This window comes from Lepus europaeus, chromosome 13, assembly GCF_033115175.1.
Source record: "Lepus europaeus isolate LE1 chromosome 13, mLepTim1.pri, whole genome shotgun sequence".
NCBI classification, from domain to species: domain Eukaryota; kingdom Metazoa; phylum Chordata; class Mammalia; order Lagomorpha; family Leporidae; genus Lepus; species Lepus europaeus.
The window spans coordinates 68,251,677-68,270,261 of NC_084839.1; the positions used below are offsets into that span (position 1 = coordinate 68,251,677).

General features: G+C 38.3%; 1 protein-coding gene and 1 non-coding gene across 3 annotated transcripts in view; one reads left to right on the forward strand and one right to left on the reverse strand.

Moving 5' to 3' along the window:
* Positions 1-18,585, reverse strand: part of EXOC6B (exocyst complex component 6B) — a 686,378-nt gene that overhangs the window by 518,234 nt on the left and 149,559 nt on the right. For both annotated transcript variants that reach the window (XM_062209648.1, XM_062209647.1), the window contains exon 6: positions 2,617-2,821. In XM_062209648.1, the coding sequence (XP_062065632.1) occupies positions 2,617-2,821 (205 nt within the window). The remainder of the gene's footprint in view (positions 1-2,616; positions 2,822-18,585) is intronic.
* LOC133773108 (U2 spliceosomal RNA) lies at positions 4,200-4,389 on the forward strand. Its single transcript, XR_009867892.1, has one exon. It is a non-coding gene; the product is annotated as a U2 spliceosomal RNA (small nuclear RNA).

The window sequence follows — 18,585 nt, forward strand, 5'->3', positions numbered from 1 at the left end:
TGGGCCCCTTCAGAAGGGGCGAGTATCTTCTACACACAGGAGATGGAGTACAGATGGCTTTGGTTTTCCTTTTATTTTAAATATTTATTTACTTGAACATCAGAGAGAGAGAGAGAGAGATCATCCATTAATTGGTTCACTTCCCAATGGGTAGCAACAACCATCACTGAGCCAGGCCAAAACCCAAAGCCAGGAACTCCATCTGGGACTCAAACCAGCAATCCAAAACAAGATGCAGACATCCCCAGAGGCAGCTTAACCCATTACACCACAATGCCCATCCCAGAGTCAAGATGTTTGATGACTAGAGGGTGCCAGGGAATAGCTACTTATTCACCAAACTTGCATTCTCCTCCTCTTAGAGATAGAATGAGATTATATTTCCCAGACTAAAGTAACTGGTAGGTACAGTCATATAAGTTCCACTGCATAATTAAGTACCAATGGAATATGGGGAGAATTAACAATGTAAGGCATCCATGCTTAGCACTTAAAAACTCTCCCCCACACTCCTCAGTCTTTCCTCTCCCGCAGCAATACTGAAAGCAATATTAAAGATGGCAGAGCCAAACAATGGAAAGATTCTAAGTCCCTAAGTCACCAATACAGAAAAAAGATTACAAATCAAAAACATGATTTGGGGCTTGACATAAATGAGAAGTAAACCAGTTCCACTCCATTTTCCAAAATCCATTAATTCAAATAAATACTTCCTGAATAAACCGACTATGCACAAAGTTTGTAGCAGTTACTCTCATAATTACCCTTTCTATGTAAAACAGATTTTAAAATATGTAAGATATCTTTATTCAAGTATCTTATATATGTAATAGCAGAGGATAATAATATATGCATTAAGAGTTATTTCTTGGGATAATTTTTTTATAAAGGAATGAAGATTTATCAGTTAATTAAAAATTCTAAATTCACAAAATTTCTTTATATGACAAAAATAAAGAGCTAATAGTTTACACAAGTCAAGTAACATAGTAAAAAGATCATGTCAACTTGACCTGAATTCTACAAGATCTGACCTTTACAAGTCATTTCAACTTGAGCAACCAAGTCACCTCCCAACCCTGGTCCTTAATGTCTTCATATAATCAAGGATGAAGCCAGCTAAGTTTACATTACATGAAGTAACAATATTCTTAATAAATTTCTCTTTCATTGAAAGGGAAATAAAGTTTATTCCTCATGCAGAGACCTAGGGAGAAAAAAACCACCTTTAAAAAGGCAGCTTTCATAGAGGCTTTGTATTACACTCTTCTGTATTTTGAAAGTTCAGCTGAAATTCATCATCTACAATAAAGATTTACCTTGTAAAATTCCTTCATTTCTATACTCAAAACTTACACTCAACAATGTAAAGATATGTTTTAATGACTAATTTTCTTTGTCATATTAAAACATGCTATGATCTGATTATTGCTATCAGATTTATCCACAATGAGTTTTAAAGTCTAACTTGGTAAAGTACAGCACTGACAAAACATCAAAGAAGTGGGAGTTGCCTTGCCTTTGGAAAGGACCAAGTGACAAATCTCTTTTGCAAGACCAAAGAGACATCTGAACTAAAATTACTAATTTAGTTGAGCCCTAAAATATTATTCAAAACATAATTCCTCATTACTCACAGAATGGTAAGAACTACAAATACTGTTGCTTATAATGAACAACTAAATATTCTATTCACTTTATAGGCTACATCATCAAGTCTACTGAGAAATTTTTTTTAAATCAATATAATTTAAAATTTCAGGGATGAGCAATTGGCAAGCAGTTAGGTCACCAATGTCCCAAGAAGTGCCAAAAGGTTTACATCCCGGCTTCTCTCCTTCTGATCCAGCTTCCTGCTAATGCGCACCCTGAGAAGCAGCAGGTGACAGCTCTCAAGTACTTGGGTCTCTTTCACCCTCATGGAAGACTCAGATTGAGTTCCTGACTCCTGGCTTCAGCCTGGACCAGTACTGGCTATTGTAGGCTTTTAGGAAGTGAAGCAGCAGATGAAAGATCTCTCCATCTATTTCTCTCTCTGCCTTTTTGACTCTAATAAAATAAAAATAGCTTTTTTAAATTTCAAAATAGCAAGTATAAAAGACATAAGTCTTTATAAGCTATGAATAAACATTTTTCTGTGATCATAATTCACAGCAATTCCTAATAGCTTTTTTTCACTGACACCTGCTAATATTAGAAAATATTTATAAATAACATGACTCTTGATTACATAGTAAATAATCAGTCAGAGATACATGCAACACATTTTAGGTCAATTACTAGAAGAAGCTTGAACCATCTTGGGCTTCAGATCATATAAAAGTCTAGGGATGTACTCAAAAAAAACAGGAAAAATTCTTAAAATCCCCAATATAAACAATCAAAAATCATCACTACTTAACTGAACATGCACAGAGCAAAACAATATAGTAGTTAATAGTTCATTACTCTGTTAATAAAATTTTTAAAAATAAACCATTTTTTAATCATGTGTGCCCATAAAGATGAAGGACTTCCCTAAAATAACAAACAATTAAGACATTTGGCAAAGAGAAATCCATGTGTAACTGAAAACCTAAAAAAACATCATAAACCTATCATAAACCCACCACCTACTTGCTTCATGGCAGTCTCTCCAATTTTGTCTGAATGTTTGCGGATGCTCTCCAAAAAGTCTTTGAGATCAGACATAGAAACATCCTTTATTTCTTCTCGGAGTTTGGGGATGTTGTCCACCATCACCTTGCAGAACCGATAGTGGCTTACTTGAGGCAAATAGGTATGCTCCAGATGTTCCAGAGTCTTCAGTGCAGGATAATGCCTACAATGGGATTGAGCACATACAGTTCAGCGAAGGTTTTTTGGAGGTAAGAGTTATATTTCTCAGGTAAAATTTCTAGCCCAAATTAGTTCTAATATACCTTAGAACAATCCCAGATTTAAGTTTTAATGAAAACTCAATGAAAAAATATCAAATAATTAAAAAGTAATATAATCTCTAAGAGACTAGGAAGTTACAATCGAAAAAATTTTATCCAAAGAATCCACAAAACCTAGAATCTCTATCAATGAAATTAATTACACCAGGAATAAAAGGAAATCAAAGAAGGTCATCTTAATATAAAAAAAAAAAATCATTTAAAACTTCCACAATTGCAGATGGAAGAGCCTGACATATCTTCTACCCAAAAAAAGAAACATTGTCAAGAGTCAAGCTGCCTAAAACAGCTGTGGAAATTAACTAAAGAAGAACCAGAGGTATTTATTCACAACAACTGGGAGCAGAGTGTAAAAATCTCAATTGGCATTGTGAATAAAAGTAGCAAACTCAGTTTAAAAAAAAAAAAAAACTAACAATAGGAAAAGCTTCCAGCTCTATTGGCTTAAAGTTACAGTCTGGCTAGGGCAAACAGTAGACTGGAAGACAAAGTAGAAATTCATCAGTGAAGTCACAGAAATAAGACACCCACAGAAGGGCTTGACAAATTCTCTGCATATCCTTAACTGAAGAAGAGGGTTCACCTAAAAGGGCCTAACCACTCCATACATCCCTGACTGACAAGGAAGCTACAGGTACCCATATGGGAGATCTAAGTAGAAGGCCTCACAGAAAATTCTGTTTCACAGTAGGGTGACTATAGGTAATAGTAATATATTGTAAGTTTCCCCATTAAAAAAAAACTAAAATAATTTTAGACGTTTCACCATAAGGAACTGTTAAATTTTGAGTAAATTTACTCTGAATGGGAATGTCACAAAGTATCCTGTACTGAAGCATTACATGGAACTCCATAAATATGAACAATTTCACATTAAAAAATTTTAAACATAATTTTGTCAAACTCCAAAAGATTTCTTAACAGATATTTACTATTATTAAAGTTTTAATAAATGAGAATTCACAGCTTGCTGGTAAAATGAAAACTTTATTAATGATACCCGTCTTCAGTGAAAAATTTTAGCAACAAAACTATTGCAAAAAAACTGCATTTTCAAAAAAAAAGTTGTATAAAAATATATATAAACCTCTTTTACAGAGTTTAGAGTTTTTATGTTAGCAAATTTTTAAAAACTAACAGGTGTCTACTAACAAGGAAATGGTTAGAGACATTATGATATATCCATAAGGTAAAAGACTAAAAAAATAGCAAAATGTTTACAATAATGTTGAGTGAAAATCATTTCAAAAAATAGATCTTCTTGTTCCTCAGCCTTTAGGCTAAGATCAAGTGTAGTATCTGCTCTTATCAGTTGAATTCCTCACACTACTCTATTGAAGGACAAAATACTAAATGGAGTTTTGAAGCAGGGAGATGAAATGGGTGCTTGCTCTATGTACTCCTTGCATCAACCTGGCATGGCAATACCTCCAGGAACAGTACATCAATTAAAAATAAATAAATCTTACAAGTATGTTCATAACATCTTTCAAAATATAAACATGCAGGCCTGCATAAGCTATTAATATATATGCCTGTATGAAATATATCACTGACTAAATACACACACAAAAGAGCAGAGAAAAATGACTGGTAAAGTATATACAAAAGCAAGGTTAAAAATCTTGCTTTTTTCCTTTGAACAGCAATATTCTGAGTGAAAATTTTGTTCTTTATGCTTTTAATTTCCTAACTTCTATGCTTCCTGTGTTATATTTAGTATTTAAAAAAAAAAAAACCCTCAGGGCCGGCGCCGTGGCTCAACAGGCTAATCCTCCGCCTAGCGGTGCCGGCACACTGGGTTCTAGTCCCGGTCGGGGCGCCAGATTCTGTCCCGGTTGCCCTTCTTCCAGGCCAGCTCTCTGCTGTGGCCAGGGAGTGCAGTGGAGGATGGCCCAAGTCCTTGGGCCCTGCACCCCATGGGAGACCAGGAGAAGCAACTGGCTCCTGCCATCGGATCAGCGTGGTGCGCGGGCTGCAGCGCGCCAACCGCGGTGGCCATTGGAGGGTGAACCAACGGCAAAGGAAGACCTTTCTCTCTGTCTCTCTCTCTCACTGTCCACTCTGCCTGTCAAAAAAAAAGAAAAGAAAAAAAAAAAAAAAACCTCAGTTCCTTCCTATAAGTAAGAAAAACACACAACTGTATTTGGGCCTTATAAAATGAATATCACAAGAGATACCTAAGCTCTTCTTGCAGTTAATACCACAAATACTAAAGACTAGAAACTGCTTTTACTTTTTGTTAAATGTTTTCTCTCATGTATTACAAAAATCAAAATCTTATTCCAAATAAATAAAGGAGAAAAGATATATTCCCCCTAAATTTAGAAATAAAAGTATAAATAGAGTTAAATCTGAAATAGTTGCTTTCATTAAAATTTTACAGACCTAAAAACAGGAACAATTCACATGGTTTAGTATAAACAGAATAGTGTTTATACTACAATTAGGTAGGAAGAGCTATGTGTAATAAAACACAATTCCTCTAGAGAGAAACTTTAGAATGGATAGAAAGCCAGAAATTAAGCCAAAAAGATAAACACACTTTGGGGTTTAGTTATATTTTGGAACACTGTTTATAGAATGAGAAAAATCCAACAACGTTCCCTGCAGACACAAGGCACATTCACTGATGAGACACACGGCTCATGCCGAAAACATCTGGTCTGTCAAATAGCTCCACATTTTTCAAGGCTAATTAGTACAAAACCCAATGATTCCTGGCAACAGAAAAAAAAAAAGTCACCTTATTTCTTCATTGTCCCTTCTCTGACATACCCATATTTCAACTATAGTAACATATCAATAAGATCATTCAAATTTCTACTGCATTTCAATATTAGTGACAGATTAAAGAATGATAGTCAATTAAATACCTGTACAAGCAGGCACTCAAAGAAAATAATTCTACTTTCAGTGGCCATGCACATCCAAAACTGAATTTTGACACTGCTTTTGACAACCTCCAAATGTTATTAAGAGCCAAATTCCTTAGTTGCATTTGCATGTGTGCTCACATTCCCTCCACCCTTCAAGCATACCTCATTACTAATAGAGATGTAAGCAGAAAAAAAGGAAATAAAAAGCAAAGAAAAAAGGGGCAGAAGGCAGGAAAGGAGGCCTAAGTAATCCCATAAACTGGATAACCAAGGTCGGAACAACTTCGACACGGTTGAATGCTGTCGTGAGAAGAGGAATGTTGATCTACGCAAATAAAATTTTGGTACTTTTTGGCCATGGCGTGGCACTCTTTCACAATGAAGGCTTTTAAAATTCTGGCAAGTAAGCCTTGAAAGTAAATCATAACTACCTATAAGAAATTTTTTAAAATTTTCAGAGTACAATAAAATATAAAATAAAAGTTTTCACCAGAGGAAAATATTAGTTCCTTTTCGAATCATAGTCAGAGCATCACTAACAAATGCTGTGCAAAATAGAATGATAGCCAGATAGCTTTCCATAGGGAGCAACAAGCCAGTGGTATAATCAGTATTTATGGCTTAAAAAAAAATAAATAGGCTTCTAGTCATAAAGGCATAACAAGTAACAGATATGACTTCCCACTTTGTAAACAAGTAGAATACTGGCTATAATAGAAAAACAGCTATTTTCAAACACTGGATATCAGGCAACACAGAACTGTGACCTCAAGGGAAAAAGGGGGGGGGGGGGGGCAACAAGGTGAGTTTAATAATCACCTGTATTATCTCCCTAAAAGTGATTTCTACAACATGGACACAATCAGAGAAAACCCAAACAGAGCCCAGCAGCTGGCCTGACTTAAGTAATTCAGGAAAGTTCAGGCAGCTTGAAGTTGTACAGCAGAGTTTCCTTTAAAAGGCTGCAATGAAGAACTGCAGAAATCTATACATGGTCTTCCCTGAGTGTGAGTGTTTGCTGAATACTAGAGTAGACATGGAAAAAAGGGAAATTCCACATAAATAGGCAAAACGAAGGGAGGAAGAGAAGGAGGGAGAGACTAACCAGAGAGATATAGGTGAATAGCTCAAGGGGCAAGTACTGTGGCATAGTAGGTTAATCATCCGCCTGCAGCGCTGGCATCCTATATGTTTGAGTCCCGGCTGCTCCATCTTCCTATGCAGCTCCATGCTGATGGCCTAGCAAGGAAGTAGAAGATGGCCCAAGTGCTTGGGTTCCTGCACCTGAATGGGAGACCCAGAAGAAACTGCTGGCTCCTGGCTCTGGACAGACCCAGCTCCAGCCGTCGAAGCCATTAGGGAAGTGAACCAGAGGATGGAAGACCTCTTTCTCTGTCTCTCCCTCTCTCTGTCTATAACTCTGCCTCTGAAGTATATAAATAAATCTTTAACAACAACAAAAAGGTGAATAGTTCAAAGAGCTTCACCGAGGCTCTGAACAGGCAAAGTGAAGAATTTTGGGGGATCATGAGCTATTCAGAGTAGATTATCAAGAGTGCAAACCTTATCTATGAAGCTGAAGTGCACAGAAATGAAGACGGGTACAACAGAGCTTAAAAACAGGGTTTGAGGAGAGAAGACTTTTGACCACAACTGAACTATTTGCCAAAATAAAGCCCAACAACACACTAAGAAAGAATAAAGGTCTCCCAACATCTAGACTGTCATCAACATATTATGTTATCCACTCAAAAATAACGGGGGGGAGGGACTCACAATAAGAAGTGGCTGAGTGAGACCCTCCAATGATCATATCCCCACAAAAACATCAATTGGAACAGCAATTCACATAACAAACCCATTCACAAGAGCTAAAGAACCTAGTGAGAGACCACAGTATCTGCTTTTAGCATAATAGTAAATAGTACCATATAATTGTCCTTTTTGGAGAAAAAATGGGAAGTATGTACCAACTCACTCCATAGGAACTTAGGGCTAATACAATGGGCTCCTTTTTATTTATTTATTTTTTTGACAGGAAGAGTTAGACAGTGAGAGAGAGAGAGAGAGACAGAGAGAAAGGTCTTCCTTCCATTGTTCACCCCCCAAATGGCCGCTACGGCTGGTTGGTGTGTTATGGCTGGCACGCTGCGCCAATCTGAAGCCAGGAGCCAGGTGCTTCCTCCTGGTCTCCCATGCGGGTGCAGGGCCCAAGCACTTGGGCAATCCTCCACTGCACTCCCAGGCCGCAGCAGAGAGCTGGACTGGAAGAGGAGGGGAAAATTCCTCTAGGAGAAGGATATAAACATTTGGGTATATAATACAGTGGGCTCACTGCATTAGCCTTAAGTTAGGGCTCTGCAGTGAGGCTCAAACCCAGACAGAATCCCTCAGTATCTGATAACAGGATGATAACTCTGGACAAGGCATCTGGACCCCTCTGGGACCTGACCAGAGGCTGAAAGGGACAGACAACTCTTTTTAGGAATTCCCAGAGTTCATTCGGAACACACCAAGCACAGATCTGAAATAACCTTGGGCTTAGGGTGACACCTAGTGGTCATACAGTGACAACACATTAGCAGTGGACTTTCACAAACCTAGACTTAGGGTAGTGTGGAGCGATGAAATAGTGGAGGTCATGACCACAGGCCCCAAAAATTAACTAGCCTGCTTAGACTCTCTGGAAGTTATTCTCTACATAATTAGGAGTGGAAAAACCCCTTGAACATGTAGACATTATATACCAACAAGCATCAACTCTCAGGAAGCCACAGCCTCATCTGACAGAATAAGGCTCAAAAAACTGAACATACATAACTGACCACATGGCAACTCATACATGTGATATTTCAGAAAGAGAACTGAAAATAGGTGACTTAAGGAGTTAAACAAGCTTCAAGAAAACTTGAAACAACTTGGTACTGTATCCAAGAACCTTAACAGTGATGTATTAAAAACCGGCGCCGCGGCTCACTAGGCTAATCCTCCGCCTGTGGCACCAGCACCCCAGGTTCTAGTCCTGGTCAGGGCACCGGTTCTGTGCCCAGGAGTGCAGTGGAGGATGACCCAAGTCGTTGCACCCTGCACCCGCATGGGAGACCAGGAGAAGCACCTGGCTCCTGGCTTCGGATCAGCGCAGCACGGCAGCCTTAACGCACCGGCCGTAGTGGCCACTTGGGGGGTGAAAGGAAGACCTTTCTCTGTCTCTCTCTCTCATTGTCTAACTCTGCCTGTCGAAAAATAAAAATAAATTTTAAAAAAGTAAAAAAAGTCAAACAGAATCCCCGACCTGAAAAGTACAATAATCAAAATTTAAAATACAGGACCAGCGTGGTGGCATAGCTGATAAAGCCTCCACCTGTGATGTCAGCATCCCATATGGGCGCCAGTTTGAGACCCGGCTGTTCCACTTCTGATCCAGCTTCTTCCTGCTGGTGGCCTGGAAAAGGCAGCAGAGGACAGCCCAAGTGCTTGGTCCTCTGCACTCGTGTGGGAGACCCAGAAGGAACTCTGAGCTCCTGGTTTTGGCTTGGCCCAACCCCAGCTGTTGTAGCCATTTAGGGAATGAACCAGTAGATAGAAGATCTCTCTGTGTCTGTCTGTCTCTTTCTCTCCTCCTCCTCCTTTCTCTGTAACTCTGCCTTTCAAGTAAATAAAAAAAATTTTTTTAATTTAATAAAAAGCACCAATTAAAAATAAATCAAACAGAAGACAGAATTAGTAAGCTCAAAGACAGGCTGTTAAAAATGCAGTCAGGGAGAAGAAAATTAAAGAGAAAAATGGAGAAAGCTTATAGGAAATTTGGTACAGCATTAAAAAAGCAAATATCCAAATTATTGGAGTTCAAGAAGGACTTGAGAATGCCAAAAGAGTAGAAAGATTATTCAATGAGATACTAACGGAAAAATTCCCAGCCTAGAGAAGGATATAAACATTTGGGTATATCAGGTTCAACTCTAACAAGTCTATTCAAGACATTTTAGATAACTGAGTTCTCAAAAGTTAAAGACAGAGAGGATTCTCAAAGCAGCAAAAGAAAAAAAAGTAACACAGAAGCCGGCACTGTGGCGTAGCAAGTAAAGCCATCGCCTGCAGTGCCGGCATCCCATATGGGTGCCAGTTTGAGACCCAGCTGCTCTATTTCCCATCCAGCTCTCTGCTATACCGTCGGAAAGCAGTAGAGGATGGCCTAAGTCCTTGGGCCCCTGCACCCAGAAGAAGCTCCTGGCTCCTGGCTTCAGATCAGCACAGCTCTGGCCATTACGGTCAACTGGGGAGTGAACCTAGTAGATAGAAGACTTCTCTCTCTCTCTCCTTCTCTCTCTCTCTGCCTCTCCATCTCTCTCTGTGTAACTCTGACTCTTAAATAAATAAATCTTAAAAAAATAAATAAAAAATAAAAAAAGAAATACACATAAGGGTATTCCAATTCGCTTCAGCTGACTTCTCAACAGAAATCATACAGGTCAGCAAGTAGTATAAGATTTTCACAGCACTTGAGGAACAAAAGGGCCAACCAAGAAAACTATACCCAGCAAACTATACCTATATCCTTTAGATATAAAGGATAGATAGAGAAATTACCAAACAAAAGTTGAAAAATTTATCACCACCGTATCTGTTCTTCGAGAAAATGGTAAGGGGAGTTCTTTAAACTAAAAGATGCTAACAAGTAAGAAGAAACCACAGAAAGATAGAAAGCTCATTGATAACAGTAACTACAGAGATTCAAGATGGCTGACTAGAGAATGATTCCCACCATAGGAAGATAACAGAAGAAAAGAGTAGGAACTGCATTTCCAGGGGACAGTTGGAAAGTAGTTTGCAAGGGAAATTCTACAAAAAGAAGAGGGATGCCATGGAGCAGCAGGGACAGTTCAATCACACAGCAGCAAGCAGGATACCAGCAGTGAGTCCTGAAGCTAGCCGCTGGCGGGGACACCATCTTCTTGGAGCAAAGCACCCTGCAAGCAGCAGGGAGAAACACTGCCTGAACAAGGTGAGTAGAGGTTGCTGTGTTCTGTGAGGGTGATCCGCGTGCAACTAGGGAATTTTATCTCCACTGCATTTGAATCTGGCCTCAAGCTTGGGAGGGGAGCAGGGTGCCCACTTAGGCAGATGAAGTGCTTCCCCAACTCATGCTACTAAGGTGCCCGACTCAACTTGTCAAGGCACAGCACAAACCAACCTCTATCGGTTAGGCAACTGGCTCTGGGAATACCACAGGTCATTCTGTGGATAGGGGATGCTTGTGGGGCTGAGAGTGGATCCCCTTCTCCCTTTGCTATGAGAGACCTGTGCCCTTTGACTGTGGGAATTCTGTGACTGCAATAGGGTGTGGCAATCAATGTGTCTGGCTTCAGAGGCTCAGAGTTCCATGCTCATACTGAAGAGCACCAAATCCTTTCTTTAGTCTTTGTGTTACATGAGTGAAGTGTACAGGCTAACCATGGGTGGCTGGTTCACCAAGCCAGAGAGGGTTTGATGCTGTTACACACCAGCCAATGCAATCATATCCTACCCCCTGCTGAATATAAAACAGATTTACTATGCCCAACTCAGGTGTCATCCTAGACTCTTGAGCGCTGGCCTAAGCTCCCTCGCCTGACCCAGCATACGACTCTGAGTACCTACCAAAGGTGCAGACACTCTACCAAGTCACAGAGGCATATTTCAAAGATAAAAGCCATCAAAGAAGAAAATCAACAAGTGTTTCCACAATGCCTAAAAATAAACATAGAAATATAAGAAACATGATCAAGGAAGAAAATATGACTCCCCCAAAAGGAAGACAACACTTCGATATTAGAATGTGAAGATGAAGAGACTATGAAATGCCTGAAAAGTAATTCAAAAGAATCATAAGATTACTCAGAAACACAGAGAAGCAAATATATACATGAAAAAATCTACATGCCATGCATGAAAAATTCTGTCAGGAGACAGAAATCTAAAAGAGAAATCAAACTGAAATATTAGAAATCAAGAATTCAATATGTCTAATAAAAAATACAGTTGAAAGCCTTCACAACAGACTGGGTGAGGCAGAAAAAATAATGTCCAAGCTAGAAGTCAAATATTCGGAAAAGGGAGAAGGAGGAGGAGAAGGATGAGGAAGAGGAGCAAGAAGGAGGAGGAGGAGGAAAAGAATAAGGGGAGGAGGAAAAGGCAAAGGAGAGGAAGAAGAAGAGGAAGAGGAGGGAAAGGAGGAGGAGGAGGAGGGCTGGCACTGTGGCGTAGCAGTTTAAGCCTCTGCCTGCAGCTTCAGGATCCCATATAGGCACCAGTTCAAGTTCTGTCTGCTCCACTTCAATCCAGCTTCTTCTAATGGCCTGGGAAAGCAGGAGAAGATGGCCCAAGTGAATGAGCTCCTGTACCCAGAAAAAGACACAGAAGAAGCTCTGGGCTCCTGGCTTCGGCCTGAAAAAACCCTGGTTGTTGCAACCATTTGGGGAGTGAACCAGCAGATGGAAGACCTCTCTGTCTCTCCCTCTCTTCATCTGTAACTCGACCTCTCAAATAAATAAATAAATCTTTTTTTAAAAAAAAGAAGAAGGCCGGCGCCGTGGCTCACTAGGCTAATCCTCCGTCTTGCGGCGCCGGCACACCGGGTTCTAGTCCCGGTCGGGGCGTCGGATTCTGTCCCGGTTGCCCCTCTTCCAGGCCAGCTCTCTGCTGTGGCCAGGGAGTGCAGTGGAGGATGGCCCAAGTGCTTGGGCCCTGCACCTGCATGGAAGACCAGGATAAGCACCTGGCTCCTGCCATCGGATCAGCGTGGTGCGCGGGCTGCAGCGCGCCAACCGCGGTGGCCATTGGAGGGTGAACCAACGGCAAAGGAAGACCTTTCTCTCTGTCTCTCTCTCTCACTGTCCACTCTGCCTGTCAAAAAAAAAAAAAAAAAAAGAAGAAGAAGAAGAAGACGAAAAGGAGGATGAGGAAGAGGAAGAAGAAGAGAGAAGGAAGATGAGGAAGAATGGAAGAACAGGCAGAAGGAGGAGGAAGTGGAAGCAGAAGAAGACAAGGAAGAAAAGCAAAAAGAGGAAGAGGAGGAGGAAGTAGAAGGGGAAGGAAAAGAGAAAGAGGAAGGGGGAGGAGGAGGAGAAGAAGAAGAAAAAGAAAATTAGAAAAACCAAAAATAGTGTTGAAGATTTATGGGATATTATTAAACAACCAAACATCTGTAACTTAGGAGTTCCTTGAGGTGTGGAAATAAAGAATGGTCTAGAACATCTATTTGGTAAAATATTAGCAGCAAACTTTACTAATTTGGAGAAAGATAGGGACACTGACTACAAGAAGCATGTAGAACTCCTAATTAAAATGATCAGAAAAGAGCTTTACCAGAATACATTATGTTTTACTGTTGAAAGTTTGATTGTAAAGAAGATATTCTAAAATGTGCATGAGAGAAATGCCAGATTACTTTCAGAGGATCTCCAACTAGACTGACAGCTGATTTCTCATAAGAAATCATACAGGCTAGGAAAGAATGGAGAGACCCAGTACAAGTTCTAAGAGAAAAAAAAAAAAACTGCCAAACCAGAATACTGTACCCAAGAAGGCTCTAATTTATAAATGAAGGTGAAATAAAGACCTTTCAAAACAAAGAGAAACTGAAAGAATCTGTCACTACTCATCCAGCCTTACAAATGATACTTAAGAATGTGCTACACACAGAAACAGAGTATGATAATCATCATTATGAAAGGATGTGAAGGCATAAAATCTCCTAATAAAATTACAAAGGAAATCCAAAACAAACATTAGCAACATTATGGAAAAATGGTAGGATTAAGTAGTTATAAATTAATAATAACCTTAAATGTAAATAGCCTAAATTTTCCAATTAAAAGATACAACCTGGCTGAATGGATTAAAAACAATACCCATCTTTTTGTTGCCTATGAGAAACACACTTCAACAAAGATACACAGAGACTGAAAGTGAAAGGATATAAAAAAAAAAATCCAAGGTAATAGAAAGCAAAAACATGCACAAGTAGCCATCCTAATATCAGATAAAATTGATTTTTTAACACAAAAACTTTTATAATACACAAAGAAGGACATTATGTAATGATAAAGGGATTGATTCAACTGGAATATGTGACTACAGTAAATGTATATCAACCCAATACCAGGGCACCTGGCTATTTCAAATAAATGTTTTTCATTGAAGCTGAATAATTAAGTTTATTAAGAGATTTAATAATGCAAGGAATCACTTAGATTTAAATTATCACCAGGTCAGTTCAGGATTTAGTCATTTCTAAATAACTTTGGAGACCAACATTTTATATTTGTTAGTATTTGAAAAAAAGTAGAGATGGAGGCAGGTTTAGGGTTCATTAGATTTTCCATACTCAGAAATCAAAGAGGTTTTTTAAATTTTTTATTTTGTTCCTCTGAAACCTTTTCTTTAAGGTATACAAACTTCATGCATTTCATAAATACAACTTTAGGAACATAGTGATTCTTCTCACCCTATCCGCCCTCCCACCTGCACTCCCACCCTTTTTCCTCCTCCCTCTCCTAGTCCTATTCTTATTTTTTACTAAGATCTATTTTTATTTAATATTATACACATATGAGGAACTCTATACTAAGTTAAGAGTTCAATAAATAGCTTGAGAAAAAAAAAAAACTGTTCCACAACAGTCAAGACAAGGGCTGTTCAAAGTCATCACATCTCAAAGTGTCCATTTCACTTCTATAGATTACCTTTTAGGTGCTCTATTAGTTACATCAGGGAGAACATATGGTATTTGTCCTTTGGGGACTGGCTTATTTCACTAAGTGCAATGGTTTCCAGTTGCATCCATTGTGTTACAAATAACAGGATCTCGCCGGCGCCACAGCTCACTAGGCTAATCCTCCGCCTTGCGGCGCCGGCACACCGGGTTCTAGTCCCGGTCGGGGCACCGATCCTGTCCCGGTTGCCCCTCTTCCAGGCCAGCTCTCTGCTGTGGCCAGGGAGTGCAGTGGAGGATGGCCCAAGTCCTTGGGCCCTGCACCCCATGGGAGACCAGGAGAAGTACCTGGCTCCTGGCTTCGGATCAGTGCGGTGCACCGGCCGCAGCAGCCATTGGAGGGTGAACCAACGGCAAAAGGAAGACCTTTCTCTCTGTCTCTCTCTCTCACTGTCCACTCTGCCTGTCAAAAATTTAAAAAAATAAATAAATAACAGGATCTCATATTTTTTTACCACTGTGTTGTAATCCATGTGCACATATCCCATAATTTCTTTATCCAGTCTTGAATTGACAGGCATTTAGCTTGAGTCCATATCTTAGCTATTGTGAATTGAGCTGCAATAAACATGGGGGTATAGATAGCTCTTTACTATGATGATTTCAATACCCTTGGGTAAATTCCCAGGAGTGAGATGGCTGGGTCATATGGTAGGCCTATATTCAAGTTTCTGAGGTATCTCCATACTGTCTTCCACAGTAGTTGTACCAGTTTACATCCCCACCTTCAGTGGCTTAGGGTACCTTTTTGCCAGCATCTGTTTGTTGATTGTATGAAAGCCATTGCAACAGAGGTGAGGTAAAACCTCACTGTGGTTTTGATTTGCATTTCTCTGATGGCTAGTGATCCTAAGCATTTTTTCATATGTCTGTTGGCCATTGGATTTGCTCTTTTGAAAAATCCCTGTTTAAGTCATTTGCCCATTTAGGTTGTTTGTTTTGTTGTTGTTGAGTTTCTTGAGCTCTTTATAGATCTGGATATTAATCCTTTATCAATTGCATAGTTTGCAAATAATTTCTCCCATTCTGTCAGTTGCCTCTTCATTTTGCTGAGTGTTTCTTTTATAGTGCAGAAGCTTCTCAATTTGATGTAATCCCATTTATCAATTTTGGCTTTGATGGCGTGTGCCTCTGGGGTCTTTTCCAAGAACTCTCTACCTATGCCAATGTTTTACAGGGTTTCCCCAGTGTAAAACTAATGTTAATGTTCTAAAGGGAGACATAGACTCCAATACAATACTAATGGAGGACTTCAACGCCCCCACTTCCATCAGTGGACAGATCAACTAGACATAAAATCAAAAATTAAGCAGATCTAAAAAACATTATGGACCAAATGGACCTGATATCTACAGAATATTTCATCCCATGGTTGAAAAATACACATTATTTTCATCAGTGCACAGAACTTTCCCTAGGACAGACCATATACTAGGCCATAAAGCAAATCCCAGAAAATTAAAAAAACTGATTTCATACCATGTATCTTTTCTGGAATGAAGCTGGAAATTAATAACTTAAATCTTTAGAAAATACACAATCATATGGAAACTGAACAACATGCTTCTGAATGAACAGTGGATCACAGAAAAGAAATCAAAAGAGAAATCAAAAAATTCTTGGAAATTAATGAAGATGATAATACAACATATGAAAACTTGTGGGATACAGCAAAACAGCAATAAGATGGAAGTTTATAATAATTACTGCCTACATCAAGAAATTGAAAAGGCATAAAATAAATGAGCTATCAATGCATACCAAGGACCTAGAAAAACAACAAACCAAACCCAGAATTAGTAGGATAAGAGAAATTATTAAAATTAGATAAGAAATAACCAAAATTGAAACAAAAAAAAAATCAATGAAATGGAAAGATGAAACCCAGAATTAGTAGAATAAAAGAAATTACTAAAATTAGAGAATAACCAAAATTGAAACCAAAAAAGATCAATGAAATGAAAAAGCTGTTTTAAAAAAAAAGAAACAAAATTGATCCACCATTGGCCCAACTATAAAAAAAAGATGGAGAAGACCCAAATCAATAAAATCAAAGATGAAAAAGGAAATGTAACACCAGATACCATGGAAATAAAAAGAATCACCAGGAATTACTACAAAGAGCTATTTGACAACAAATCAGAAAATCTAGAACAAATGGATAGATTCCTGGACACATACAATCTACCAAGATATAATCATGAAGACATAGAAAACCCAAACAATAACCAATTAAGAGATTGAATCACTAATAGACACTCAAAAAGAACCCAAACAATAACCAATTAAGAGATTGAATCATTAATAGACACTCAAAAATAAATAAATAAATAAATAAATAAAGCCCAGGACTGAATGACTTTACTGCTGAATTCTATCAGACTTTTCAAGAAGAACAAATTCCAATTCTTTTCATGCTATTCAAACAACTGAAAGGCAGAGAATTCTCCCAAACTCCTTCTATGATGTCAGCATCACCTTAATTCCTAAACCTGAAAAAGATACAACAGAAAAAGAGAACTACAGACCAACATCTTTGATGAAGACAGATACAAAACACCAGCGAATCAAATCCAACAACACATCAGAAAGATCATTCACCTGAACCAAGTGGGATTTATCCCTGGCATGCAGGCATGGTTCAACATTTGCAAATCAAGCAATGTAATACATCACATTAACAAATTGAAGAATAAAAATTATATGATCATTTCAATAGATGCAGAGAAAGCAATGGATAAAATACAACATCCTTTCATGGTGAAAACCTTAAGCAAATTGCATATAGAAGGAACATACATCAACACAATCAAGGCAATATATGACAAACTCACAGAATCAAATTCAATGGGGAAAAACTGGAAGTATTTCCACTAAGATACTGAACCAGACAAGGATTCCCACTCACATCAATACTATTCTATACTGTTATGGAAATTTTAATCAGAGCCATTCAACAAGAAAAAGAAATATAAATGGAATTATTTCTTGGTCATTTGGCTAAGAGCAAGTGTAGAAATACAAATGGGAATGGTAGAAGTCAAATTACCCTGTTTGCAGATGACATGATCCAACACAGAGAAGAACCAAAAGACTCCACTAAGAGACTATTGAAGCTCATAAGAGAGTTTGATAAAGTTTCAGGATATAAAATCAACACAAAAAAATCAATAGTCACAATATATACAAACAACATCATGGCTTAGAAAAAAACTTGTAAAATCAGTCTCATTCACAATAGCTACAAAAAAATTTAAATAACTTGGAATAGATTTAACCAGGATGCAAAAAAATATCTTCAATTAAAATTATAAAACTTGAAAGAAATAGCAGACACACAAAAGTAGAAGAAATCTTCATGTTTGTGGATTGAAAAGAATTATCATCGAAATGTCCATACTACCCAAAACAATTTTCAGATTCAATGTGATCCCATGTCAAAATTCAAAGGACATTCTTCTCAGATCTAGAAAAAAATAATGTAAAAATCATATAGAAACATAAGAGACCTGATTAGCTAAAGCAATCTTAACAAGATCAAAACCAAAGATATCACAATACTAGACTTCAAGACATATCACAAGTCAGTTATAATCAAAACGGCCTGGTACTGGCACAAACAAAGACACATAAACCAATCGAACAGAATAGAAACTCCAGAAATCAATTTATGCAGCTATAACCAACCAAATTTGAGAAATGAGTTAAAGTCAAGCCCTGGAGAAAGAACAGTCTCTTCAACAAATGGTGCTGGGAAAATTGTATCTATACATGCAGAAGTATGAAACAAGATCCCTTTATATACCTTATACAAAAAATCAATTCACAATGTATCAAAGATCTAAATCTATGACCTGATACCATCAAATTACTACAGGGAAACTCTACAAGACAAAGGCATAGGCAAAGACTTCTTGGAAAAGATTCAGAAGCACAGGCAATAAAAGCAAAAATAGATAATTGGGATTACTTCAAGAAAGAAGATTCTGTACTGCAAAGGAAATACTCAACAAAG